General features: G+C 41.9%; 1 protein-coding gene across 1 annotated transcript; it reads right to left on the bottom strand.

The window, feature by feature from the left end:
• Positions 1-3,578: 3,578 nt before the first annotated feature.
• MPC2 (mitochondrial pyruvate carrier 2) lies at positions 3,579-12,988 on the bottom strand. The gene is made up of 5 exons (XM_054386805.1): positions 12,812-12,988; positions 8,648-8,688; positions 6,731-6,815; positions 4,485-4,596; positions 3,579-3,864 (listed from the first exon to the last, which is right to left on the bottom strand). Exons 1-5 carry the CDS (start codon positions 12,915-12,917, stop codon positions 3,828-3,830), a joined length of 381 nt encoding a protein of 126 aa, XP_054242780.1. The 5' UTR covers positions 12,918-12,988; the 3' UTR covers positions 3,579-3,827.
• Positions 12,989-13,124: the final 136 nt, after the last annotated feature.

Genomic DNA, 13,124 nt, shown 5'->3' with positions numbered 1-13,124 from the left:
GTGATATTTCAATTTGTGACTAGAAAGGCTGGAATTAGGTTTTAAACTTTTTTCTAAACCTGTGAGAACTATTTAGGTAACTATCTGTCTTGTAACTGCAGTAAACGTGTATATGCAACTTAGAAGCTGCATTGCCTTAGAGTGGATCCATTGAGATCAAGTGTGAGCTGTTTTGATTTATACCCAAAACACCTTTACTCTGTATTGAAATCTTATCTTGGGATTTTACATTATTAATGTATTTATCTAGGACCTCAAATACAAAATGTTCTTATTGTGTAATAGGTGATGGAAATATTTTCTCCTTAAAACCATCAAAGCTGAGAAAGTGGGTAAGACTTCTGGGCTGTAGCCACACCCCTGTGGTGCTACTCTTTAGGTAACTTTTATATGAGAGACTACAAAATCATATTAACTCTGCTCAGCAATTATACTCATTCTGAGGTTTCTCTTTCCCTTCTCTTCACTGTCCTAAAGCTAATAAGCCCTTTCATTTAAAGGTATTTTTCACTCTAAAATGTAAGTTCAATGCCTTTGGAGTGTGCTGTGCAATCTTTTCTGTCTCCCTGCAGTGCCAGCTGTTTCTGTGTGGTAAATGTGATTGGAAACATAGACTGAGTACTTTCATTTTATAAACCTCTGTCTTGGAGGTATGTAAGAGAACAAATACCTGTAAGACAGGTGTATAATCTGTGTGAGGGAGCTAGATATGCATTGCATGGCCTGCTTACATGAAGAGATAGTCAACCAACTGTTAGTGCTTTCGCTTTTACAGACTCATCTGGAAATGGTTATCTTGGATATTTTTTCTTGAATGGACTTTCATGTTTTCTATTGTAATCTTGTGAATATTTTAATACATTTTTTCCCCCATTACTGGTTTGCTGGACAAGTCTTACTTGATTAGGGACTGGGGAGGGAAGGGGACAGAAATACACTACATCTCTGACAATATTCTTAGTCACTGCAGTCTCTGTTGGCTCACAGAACAGCAAAGCTGGAGAGTTCACTATTTGAACTGATACTCTGTATAACAACTTCAGTAGGAGAAATGTGAAATGCAAGTGAAACTAGCAGAATACACATAGAAGAGAAATAGCTTTGTGGCCAGGACAGCCTCTGAAAAAGGCGGGGCTGACAGACTATCAGGTACATGTCTTGAAAATGCTTTCCTTAAAGTATCCTGCACAAAGACTTTGCACAGGTTAATACAACATTATACATCAGTGCCACAACAGTTTGCTGTAGGTCTTGTAACTATAGAATGGTTTCCTTTCCTCTCCACCCTTACCATGCTGGTGTGAAAACGGATGGGACTGGTAGAAAGTAGGGGTGAAGAAAGGCTTAATAATAGGACTTTGCAAAACTCCAAGCCTTCATATCCTGAAAGCCAAGTCCTGAAGAACCTATTCTTTTACACAGTTACCTTCTCCTGGATATAATATCGCTAATGATACAAAACTAGGGGAGGGGGGGGTTGGCTGACACCCTGTCAGGATGTGCAGCCATCCAACATGACCTGGAGAGGTGGGAGAGCTGAGTGTAGGCAAACCTCATGAAGTTTAATAAGGACAAGTGCAGGGTCCTACATCTGGAGAGAAATAACAACAGGCACCAGTACAGGTTAGGGGTTGCCCTGCTGGAAAGCAGCTCCATGGAGAAAGACCTTGAGTGCTGGTGGACAGCAAGTTCTCCATGGAACAACAATGTGCTCTTGTGGCCAAGAGAGCCAATGGGATCCTGGGATGTATCAAGAAAGGAGTGTCCAGCAGGTCTAGGGAAGTTCTTCTACCTCTCTGCTCTGCCCTGGTGAGACCACATCTGGAATACTGCATCCAATTTTGGGCTCCCCAGTTCAAGAGAGACAGAGACCTGCTGGAGAGAATCCAATGGAGAGCCATGAGGATGATTAGGGGACTTGAGCATCTCTGTGAAGAGAGACTGAGATCCCTGGGGCTGTTTAGTCTTGAGAAGACTGAGAGGGGATCTCATCAATGTCCATCAATATCTGAGGGTTGGGTGTCAAGTGGAGGGGCCAGGTGCATTTCAGTGGTTTACAGTGATAATACAAAGAACAATGAGTTCAAACTAGAACATAGAACATTTCACCTCAACATGAGGAGAAACTTCTTTACAGTGAAGGTGACAGAGCACTGGAACAGGCTCCCCAGGGGGGTTGTGGAGTCTCGTTCTCTGGAGACTTTCAAAACCCACCTGGATGCAGATTACCCTAAGTGATCCTGCTCTGGCAGGGGGGTTGGACCTGATGATCTCTTGAGGTCCCTTCCAAACTCTGATATACTGTGATAAGTTCCTGAGCTCTCTTACTGACTCCTTGCTTTGGTGGAAGATGTTTCGGAGTACCTGCCAGGGAAGCTCATTGATGCCATGCTCTGAGCACAGCTGTACTTCTCAGTAAACAGATGAGCTTTTGTGATGTAATGCAAATCCTTTGCTCAGAAGCTGTTTCACTTACACATTTTTCCTGTTTATGGGTGAGCAAGTAGGGAGAGATGTTCACTTCCAGGGAAGGGTTCAGTGTTTATTCACAAACATGTCACAGATGGAAGCAGACTACTGCCTCCAAAGCTTTGGAGAAATGACATGTACATGTTTCCTGAGTACAGACCTTCACAGGAAATCTGTATATACTTAAGGAGGAGGTGAAAAGTGAGTAATCGAAGTTCTGGCTGTTTATTTTTTACACTTCCAAGAGCCAGGTACTTAAATGCACCCACTGCCTGCCTCTAGTTGTAAAGATGTCTGGTGGATTGAAGTTACTCCCCAAAATAAAATCGCCAGACCAGCTCAGTTGGAAAGCAAATGAAGCTATATTTACAAGCAAAACTACAAACTAGAAATATGAAATGCAATGAATATGTACAAAATATGCAATATTTACATGTATTTACAATTTATAAACAACACAAGAACCCCCCTGGACAAAACCTTCCCCCCACCTTGTACAAGGGAAAACAGGAAGAGAAGAGCCCAGAGTAGCTAAGTTAGTATTTAGCCACAAGAAGAATGCAGCCAAGGTCAGCAACAGCCAAGCAAAAGCACCAGCTGGTATCTGCTAAAGCAAAGAAGCTGAAAATAGTTTATACAACTTTGTTATCAGACCAATGGGATTATTTAGACCTTATCATTTTGCATCCAATGGTAATTTATTTACATTCTACCACTTTCCTACTCAATCTGTGGAAAATTTTCCTAGGCATCAGCCTAGAACTACTCCCAGGTGACAGAAGCTAAACCAACGTGGCACATACTAGCTTACCTTCCTCTTGTGAAAAGACTCTGGTGGATGGGGAATGAAAATATACACAGCTGGAAAGAATATCCTTACACTACCAGGAAAGAGCATCAAGGGAATGAAATGCAAATGCTACTGCTGTTGGTTACTGAAAGTATGGTAAAACCCCCTGCAGGTCTGACTGTGACATGAAAGGTGATTATTTCAGCCTGAGGCTCTGGCTGACCGTCTCCAGTATCTTGTCACTGCTGGTACTGTTCACTAGAGTCAGGTAAAGTGGTGCACACCAATTACATCTAGGCACAATCCACAATCAGTTTCTTTTTAAAAAGGACAATATAAGACTCACAATTTTACTTCAATTTAAAAGGTTGTACTTTATTTAAATGTAGAAATGTAGAGAGATACTTTGTTATTTGCAGTTAGAAAACACTTGCTCTCTAAACATTTAGATTTCCTCTTTCATTTTCTCAGAAGGAAAAACATTAAAATTAGTGAAGCTAGGTCCCATGGGGAAGGGTTTGTGCGTTGTTGGATTTGACTCATTGTATTAAGCATCTCTTTGCTGCAGCTATTCTTGTTGCTTTGCCTTTAGCTCCTGGTTATACCTGTAGGGGAAAAAAAAAAAAAGCACATACTAAAAATATAACACCAGTTATAATAATAGTGTCTTCCTAATGATCTGTTCAGCAAAGGAGGTTTAAAATTACAACAGCCTTGAGGGTGAAAACTCAGGATAGGATAATCTAGTTCATGTAAGGAGTTCCAAATTAGTTGTTAAGGTTGCATCATTCCTAGTAGAGAAAACAGAAGTACACATTTTCCCACAATAAATAATAACAAAAAATAAAAACTCTGCTCTGCTTAAGAACTCTTTGATCCATCTGGAATTGGGACAATTCAACACTGAAAACTGACAGAAGTGCAAATCTTATGAGGAGGAGGAAGTCCAGGCTGTTTTGCAAGTCAGACCTACAGCTTTTAGGGAATGCCTCAAAAAGCACAGCTTACATAGATAATTCCTTAAAAACATGCTCAAACTATACAGAAAATATTTAAAGCTTTACTCCCACTCAACTGGAAAACTAACAAGGTATCAAAAGAACTCTGCAATGTTTAATTAACTGCTTAGTTCCTCTTGCCTGTTGCAATGTATCAATTCGTGGTTAAGATGACCTTGTATGGATGCTTGGTTGTAGTATGTAGAGTAACCCTTTTCAATACATACCTCCATATTCGGAAAAGCTGAGAGCCACCAGCACAGCCAACAAAGAAGTTCACAGCAAACAGACTCCAGTTTTTCGGAATAATAACTAGAGAGTACCTTGACCAAATGAGGCCTGTTGAATGCAAGGGAAAGTTTAAAGATGTTAAGTCTTTAAAGTGAAATATTCAAACATTACTCTAAGTTTGGAGACAGAATTAGGGGCCAATTTAAGTAAACAAGTGTTATAACTTCTTACTAGAAAACTGATTTTCTTATTACTATCCATTTCTCAGTGGGATAGCTGTAGGTATGGCATTCCCCCAGGGATCAGTGCTGGGCCCCATCCTGTTCAATATCTTTATTGATGATCTGGATGAGGGGATTGAGTCCATCATCAGTAAATTTACAGATGACACCAAGCTGGGAGCAGGTGTTGATCTGTTAGAAGGTAGAAGGGCTCTGCAGAGGGACCTTGACAGGCTGGACAGATGGGCAGAGTCCAACATGATGGCATTCAACAAGTCCAAGTGCCGGGTGCTGCACTTCGGCCACAACAACCCCATGCAGAGCTACAGGCTGGGGTCAGAGTGGCTGGAGAGCAGCCAGGTGGAAAGGGACCTGGGGGTACTGGTTGACAGGCGCCTGAACATGAGCCAGCAGTGTGCCCAGGTGGCCAAGAGAGCCAATGGCATCCTGGCCTGCATCAGGAACAGTGTGGCCAGCAGGAGCAGGGAGGTCATTGTACCCCTGTACACAGCACTGGTTAGGCCACACCTTGAGTACTGTGTCCAGTTCTGGGCCCCTCAGTTTAGGAAAGATGTTGAATTGCTGGAGCATGTCCAGAGAAGGGCAACGAGGCTGGTGAGAGGCCTTGAGCACAAGCCCTATGAGGAGAGGCTGAGGGAGCTGGGACTGTTTAGCCTGGAGAAGAGAAGGCTCAGGGGAGACCTCATTGCTGTCTACAACTACCTGAAGGGAGGTTGTAGCCAGGAGGGGTTTGGTCTCTTCTCCCAGGCAACCAGCACCAGAACAAGAGGACACAGTCTCAAGCTGCGCCAGGGGAGGTTTAGGCTGGAGGTGAGGAGAAAGTTCTTCACAGAGAGAGTGGTTGGCCATTGGAATGTGCTGCCCAGGGAGGTGGTGGAGTCACCATCCCTGGAGGTGTTCAAGAGGGGATTGGACGTGGCACTTGGTGCCATGGTTTAGATAGGCATGAGGTGTAGGGTGACAGGTTGGACTCGATGATCCTTGAGGTCTCTTCCAACCTTCTTGATTCTTGATTCTTGATTTTTCACAAATAACTAAACAATAAGGTCAATCACACTGTTAGTATCAAACAAAGATCCTCTGTATAGCAGTCTAAGCCTTAATTCTCCAGCACAGTTGCAGGGTAGTGACATTCACAGTATCACGGTATATCAGAGTTTGGAAGGGAGCTCAAGAGATCATCAGGTCCAACCCCCCTGCCAGAGCAGGATCACTTAGGGTAGTCCGCATAGGAATGCATCCAGGTGGGTTTTGAAAGTCTCCAAGAGAAAGAGACTACTGACATCCTACTGTAGTATATCCATCTTGTTGCACCAGCTAAGGGATTACAGAAACTGCCAGTCAAGAAAGGTTTATATATCATGCAAAATGCACAGCACTACATCAGATTCAAAATAAAGTCCAGAGAAAGGAGAAAGTGGCAGCTGCAGTTTTGATTTTCAGCTTTAGCTTCCACCAGTCTCACCCTTGGCAAGATCTGGTGGAACACTTTGAATACAGAATATTGTTTCTGGCACTGTGAAAATTCACAGCAGGCAGCAGTGCAGCAGTCCATGTACCCCTGCTTCCAAGCTCTTTTAACACAGAGACATTCTTTCCAGTTACATTAGTGTCATTACCCTACCATTGTTTAATTCCTTAAAAGTCTGTTCTAAAAAAAGTCACCATATCCTGGACAAATTTCAAAATTACGTGACCTGAAGCAAAAGAGGTCCCTTAGTGGAACGAGTGGCATTATTAGAACTTAAAGGATTAAATTCATATCCTAACTCATAAAAACTTACTCTGGACAATTCCAAATTAAGACACGTGTAGAAAACTGTTACGTAATCAAAGAACCCTTACAGGTTTAAAAGCGAGTATAGATCTGTCCTAGAATAGCAATAGTGAGAGCTAGCATAAGACAGTTTTCTAAGAGGTACTGACACAGGCCTCAGAAGGAAGCATATATGGCTTTAGAGAGAGTGTTGTAGAAAAGCATGGAGTAACTTTGCCTTTACCTGTCGCCATTAGTACTGCAGACTGTGCTGTGCTGAGCTTTTCTGCTGGTCTGGCCATATCAGCCAGTCCAGCACATACCAAACCCTGTGAAGAGAAATTCAGTGGACACCAGTTGAGTACCAGGAAGGACCTCCTGTAACAGATCAAACACTTTACAAGGGGAAGTTGCTTCATAGCTCAGTGCTCATTCTATACGCATTATGCAGGAGATGGGATCCAATATATGAGCAGAGTAATTAGATTCATGGAGACAACATATACTTTTATTCCCTTGTGGTAGAAATAAGAACACAATTATGGGGTGTGCAACTGGCTTGCAGTAACATCCCAGGCAGTGGAAATTTTGTATTCATTTAAGAACAATGTTAATTTAATCCCAGTTGCTTAAGAAAGCAATTGAAAAAGAATTGGTTTTCATGCAACAAGTAGATTACCTAAATAAGGCCTAAAGCTTCTTCCTAAAGCTCAGCATGAGATATTGCTGGTAAAGATATAGGTGTGACACCATACAGTTTTCATTCAGCTTCATCTGAGGAGGTAAAACTGCTTCTTTTTAAATATAATTTCAACAAAGGTTTAAAACTTCCAGGTGGAGTGAGGAATAGCTTGGCTGATCTACTTGACACCATTGCTAGCAAACACTTGATTTTTTTTCTGTTAAGTCATTGCCCTCTACTGGAAATACAATTTCACGCTATATGAGTTAAAAAAACCAACAAAACACCAACCAAATCCCACAGATAAGAGAGTCCTAATGTTTTAAATTAACTGACTGCCACTAGAGACTCTTTTGGCTCCAATTAAGAAACCAGTTTTCAAAGGCAGACTTCCATGTGCTCTTCTCTTACAGGATTGATACTGCCACACTTGTGCCATGGAGACTTTCAGCACACTTGGGTAACTGCAGTAAATGCACCTTTGCCATCTAGGGGGGAAGTAATTTTAAACTTCTCAGTGAAGAACTTCACTGTGAGCTTAGAGAAGTCTTCCTGTATGTTCAATTAAAAAAAAAAAAATCTGTGTATAAGCTCTTTGATAGAGCAGCAGTAAACAGCAGCCTGCTCAGAAGATTTCCCTGTATGCTCAGGCTCAAGAATATGCTGCCTGGGTGAGTCTCTGAATAAGGGAGAGGTTAACCATGCTACTGCAGCTCCAGTTTAGCTTGACATCAAAACCAAGCTACAGCTCAGAGCACAATGCATTGCCTGTGACCTATAAAAAGCTGAGGTTCACAATGGACTTACGAACCAGATAGCAACTAGAAGAGTAGGTAATGTCAAACAAGTTATCAAACAGTTTTATGAATGTAGAGGTAATTTATCTGTACCAATACAATTGGGAGGAGGTACGACTGTAGAAAGAGACATATACTTCACTAGTGCACAAACATAACCAAGGGGTGTAACCAAGTGGGAACCAGAATTGCAAAGGAAACAGAGAGCTACTGACAGCCAAAATGGCAGTTGCCTTTTTAATTTTGTTTTCTCAAAATTACCTCGCACTCTGACACACTTTAACCTACCTTCAAACTATGAGGCTTAAGAACTGGTTTCCTTAAGATAGTCTTCAACTTCCTCTATCTCAGAAGAAATACATGGTTTAAGAGTTTTGAATTATGCCAGCTCATGCCTATCTTGAGCAACAGTTAGTGTTTCACAGGAGAAAGCTCTTGTGAAACTTTCAGTGAATATTACAAATTTTCCTCAAACGATTTTCACACACACTGCATTCTCTGCATGTTGTGCTACTGTTATTAAGGCTAATTTTGTTTCTCCCTGCATATTAAGAATTAGAGCCTTAATGTGAAATCTTTTCACAGGCTCAGATATCTGCTGAGAAACCGTTTCTTGCTGAAAGGGTTACTGCTGATTGCTCTCTGACTGACATCCGGACAGCAGCTGGCATCTCATACTTACCCATTTCATAATAGGTGCCCAGAAAAACACTGTTTTGGGACCTGAGGGAGTGAAAAAAAAAAGTTAAATTATTCAGACAGATGTGGCTATTAATACATATAGTAAGCTTGGTTTGTTTTAAATAACAAATTGTGTATGGTGAATTTTAGCACAAGATGACAAGAAACTAAGTCGGTACATCAACATTCTGTTGAGCAATCAGTCCACCCATTTCTGCCACAGATGAGTAGGATTTTGTATTTCCACATTAAAGCAAACAAGGACACTACAGCAGGTAAAATGCATTCATAATGAAAAGAGTTAGGATAAGGTGTAGGAATAGTGCAGACAGTTTCTGCAGAGTGATTCAAAGCTGCCCTACAGCTGCACTAGCAGAATTAGTATTTGAAATCTTTATAAACTAAAACACCACAGTATTTTATTACTGATACAAATCAGTTCCTCCTTTCCTTCCCAAATCACAGCCCACTTCTTCCTGCTACAGAAGACATGCTGCACAGCAGTATGACATGGTTAAATTGAGTATAAATTGCAAACATAAGTAGCAGTAAATGGCAGGAGGACAGTGTCCTCATTCACCTCTAATTTGCACCTCTGAATAACAACGTCTTTCCAGCAGAAAGAATCTTTCCACTCAGTCAAACCTACAACCTAATAATCTGCCAAGAGGCAAAGGACAAAATCGACAGAAGGAAGGGAGAAAACTCAATGGAATAGGATCTAGGAGAAAACATCTCTCCTATAAATACATACTACAACAGTGCTAATATGGCCATTAGTTGATTAAAACAAAGTACTGTAATGCCACACCTACAACATACAGACTGCCAACAATCACTCATTTAGGAATGCTACTCAAAGTCTTAAAAAAGAGAACATGATACAAGGTATCAATGATCTCAGAGGTATTTTCCAGTCAAAATGATTCTATGATCAACCCACCACAATAGTTCCAATTTCATCAAAACACATTAAGTTTTAGATCTTGCTCAGCATTCTGATAATGTGCAAGATGAATCACAGAATGATAGGGGTTGGAAAGGACCTCCAGAGGTCATTGAGTCCAACCTCCCTGCCAAAACAAGAACACCTACGTCAGGCCACAGAGGAATGCATCCAGGCAGGAAGCCAAGTTTTCACTATAATAAGTTACATATTATGAGTAAAGTTTTTGAGTATAAACAATAAAGACTTTGGTGGCTTGTTTTTTATGTAAGCTAATTTTCCACTAACTACTCACCCTTTAAAAGGCCTTGCAGTAACTATTTATACCCCTGTTTTAAGAAACCTCACATTTAAAACAATGAATTCAGAAAAGTTAATCATCAGATTTCTACAGCAAACATCTGTGAAGCAACTTATCATTTAGGGGATTGTTACAAATATCAGTTGTTCCACCACCTTAAAGTCAACTATGCCCTATAAAAGGGGATGACAACTGCAGCACAGAAAGCAACAAAAACTGGCTTGGTAGCTTTGCATAAAGCCCTGTTAGACACACTGCTTGCAACACTGATCAAATTTCAAAGTGCGGTTAACAACTACTAGCACGTTACTTTTTGCTTGGATAACTGAATGGTTCTACCTACACGGGATGTCATTTTTTTTAGGATGCCTGGGGCTGCATATCCACTAAAACTGTCTAGTTTTATTGAGTAAATACAGCTCAATATTCATGCTTTAAAGATATAACTTTGTTGCTACTCTCTTAGGCAGCTACTTAGTATATTAATATCAGACTGCAAATAGAGCTCTTAATGTATTAGTCTTACAGAGGTCCCACAGGAATAGCTTTAATTACTGTCATCTATTTTCTTCTACAACACAAATTCACATATGGGAGTACTAGGCAACAGCTAGTGAAGTTTTCAAGAAGACTGAAATAAGTTTTTATCAATAATAGATGACCAAGTAATTTAAAACTGTTGACTACAAAAGTAAGAAATGAATCAAGAAAAGTAAGGAACCAAGCCAAGGTTGTTAGAAGGGGAGACTCTCTGATGCCTTAAGCAGAACATCTCTCCTGGAAGCACTCCAGTAAGCACTCAGCCAGAGTGAACTCTTCCTAGATCATGACATCCAGAATTTTTCATAGATTAATTTGACAGTAGCACATCAGAGCAGAGGCATACCAGAGACCAACTTGGATATTATGTGTGTGACCACTTTATAGAATTTATGACTGTTATTAAATGTAAGAAGTCTTTGTCCTGGAGAACCTAGGCAAAGTGAAAATCAGGCAAGGTGAACCAAAGAAGCCAAAGGAAAGGGAGTACAAGCTCAGGCCACATTTCCCTGTGTCTGCCAAGAGCAACATTCCCTGCTGTGTGGCAGTCTGAAGAGTTGGTGTGATGTGCCGCAGGCCCTTCAATGTCCTCCAGCAGCCTTGCTCTGTGCAGTGTCAGCCAGAGAAACAACTTTTCAAATCAGATATCAATTATTTTACTGGAAGTTTACTTTGTGCCAGAAAAGAAGTAAGCCTGGTTCCTAATTTCTCATATGTGATTTATAATTTCATGATAATGACACTTAATATTCCTTAATTAGACTAGAAACTTAGATATCACCAGAACTAAAACGTGAGCTTTTAATTTTTAACATACTTGTTTTGCAGCCAGAGTGACATCTATTGCATAACTTTGTCACAGACTCACCTTCAAGACATTCAAGGCTGAAACAGAAGTGGCAGAGGTTCAGTTTTACTACCTGCTTGCTCTGTGAGTTTTCTCACTTATACCATCAGTATGGATTATGGCAGATATATAGGTGTGTGTATATACACACACACACACACACACACACACACAGAATCCCTAAAAATGGATTTTTACTAAATCAACATTATGATTCTGAAAAAAAGTTTCCCACAGGCAGTTGCATGACGTGAAAAGCACTGCAAGAGAACCCCCAAAGCCTTTTTCAGTTAGTATTATAGTTCTAATGAAGAATGAACACAGATGTTCCCAGAGCTCGCCACGCCTTGTGTTCAATAAAAGCAGCTGGGAGCTGCCACATTTCACACAGCATGTATATGTCAACCAGAGGCTTGTCATCTTTACAAAGGAAGCGGTGGATATACTCCTGATATAAAAAAATTACATTAATATTAAAAATATATATTCATCTAGTGAATTCAGTACATACCAAACATTTTGATAACTGCAGTTTTCAATCTTTAATTGTGATTTCTTTAATGCAACAATTTCTGTGTCAAGAAAGGACCATTACAGGAGGAAGGAGCAACTGACTAAAAACTAAAGTCCATTTCCACAGTGCATATTCCACGTAGGTGAAGAGTTAAGGGTGCTTATCACACTGAAACAAAACAGTAGGAACAACAGCCTATGGAGCTGCAGGATTTTATTGAGTGCTCTTTTTAACTACCTTATGCAATTTGTTTACATGGCAAACATCACATAGATGGTACTGAACCTGATTACTTTACAACAGATTTCTCCCTAACAGCACGAACCCCCCTATGTTTGCTCAAGTAAAGGTAAGCTTTAGGTCAGGTAAGGGTAGCTCATTTCACAGAAGGCTCGAGCTCTTCAGCTAAGAGAATGGACTCCAGTTGTCTCTGGTACGAGTGCAGAAAAAGAGAATAAAGCAAACAGCAGCTTGACTTAAATCAGACTACATTTCAAGATCAGACACCCATGCAGTGCTTCCCCCTATTTTTTCAGCACATCCATTTAAAAGAAGTGACTACTCCAAAGCCTTCAGGCCCCTTTGGAAATCATCACATCCCCTGACCTGGGACCACGTAGCCCAGCCGTCCCCGTATTCAAATCGCGGCGTAACGTGACATTAACAAAGACTCAAGTACATTGCGGTAGACGGGAGTAACAATTCTTATCGTGTCTGCCTTTTTCTTCTTTTCTACATAAAGTATGTTTCCTTTCGTCAGAGTAGCAGAACTTCGGCCCCGATTCCGCGCTCTCAGCCGCAGGACACATCCCTACCCACCCCCGACCCCAGCGGGCCTCACTGCCGAAAGCTCTGACAGCCTCGTCCCCTCCCCCACGCCAGGCAGCTGCAGCAGCCCCCGGAGGGACCCGCAGCAGTCCTCCACCACCTCCGCGGACCTCACCGGGGGTCGAGGTGACCCTCAGACAGCAGACCCTAGCGCGAAGGCGCCCTGACCGGGGAAGAATGCCCTCTTACCTGCCGGATGGTTGTAAAAGGGCCGGAACCGCGGCGGCAACATAAGCTCGATACGGTCGAGCAAGCGGTGGTAGGAGGCACGGAGCCCCGCGGCAGTGGCCGCCATGGCGAGACGACGAGGGAGACGCGGGGGCCGAGTAGCAGCGACGGGTCAGTAGGTAAGCAGGTACCGACAACTCCGTTCCTCCGCGACCGACCGTCCTTCCACCGCCCCCCACAAGCCCCGCCTATCTGTCAACCTCGTGCTGGGGGGAGGAGCGCTGCGTTTTGCGTGCTGATTGGCGACTTCTGCAAGAGGCGGTGCGGGGCGAAG

The sequence above is a fragment of the Indicator indicator genome, chromosome 1, assembly GCF_027791375.1.
Source record: "Indicator indicator isolate 239-I01 chromosome 1, UM_Iind_1.1, whole genome shotgun sequence".
Taxonomy (NCBI): Eukaryota; Metazoa; Chordata; class Aves; order Piciformes; family Indicatoridae; genus Indicator; species Indicator indicator.
The sequence above is the reverse complement of the archived record's forward strand: the minus strand, read 5'-3'. Positions and strand labels throughout refer to the sequence as shown.

Bases quoted from the DNA above. Each gene is read 5' to 3' on its own strand.
- MPC2 (XM_054386805.1), bottom strand. From the start codon at position 12,917: ATGGCGGCCACTGCCGCGGGGCTCCGTGCCTCCTACCACCGCTTGCTC. The intron at 8,689-12,811 runs GTAAGAGGGCAT...TCACTCCCTCAG, and splicing joins CTTTTACAACCATCCGGCAG to GTCCCAAAACAGTGTTTTTC. The intron at 3,865-4,484 runs GTATGTATTGAA...TTTCCCCTACAG, and splicing joins CAGCTTTTCCGAATATGGAG to GTATAACCAGGAGCTAAAGG.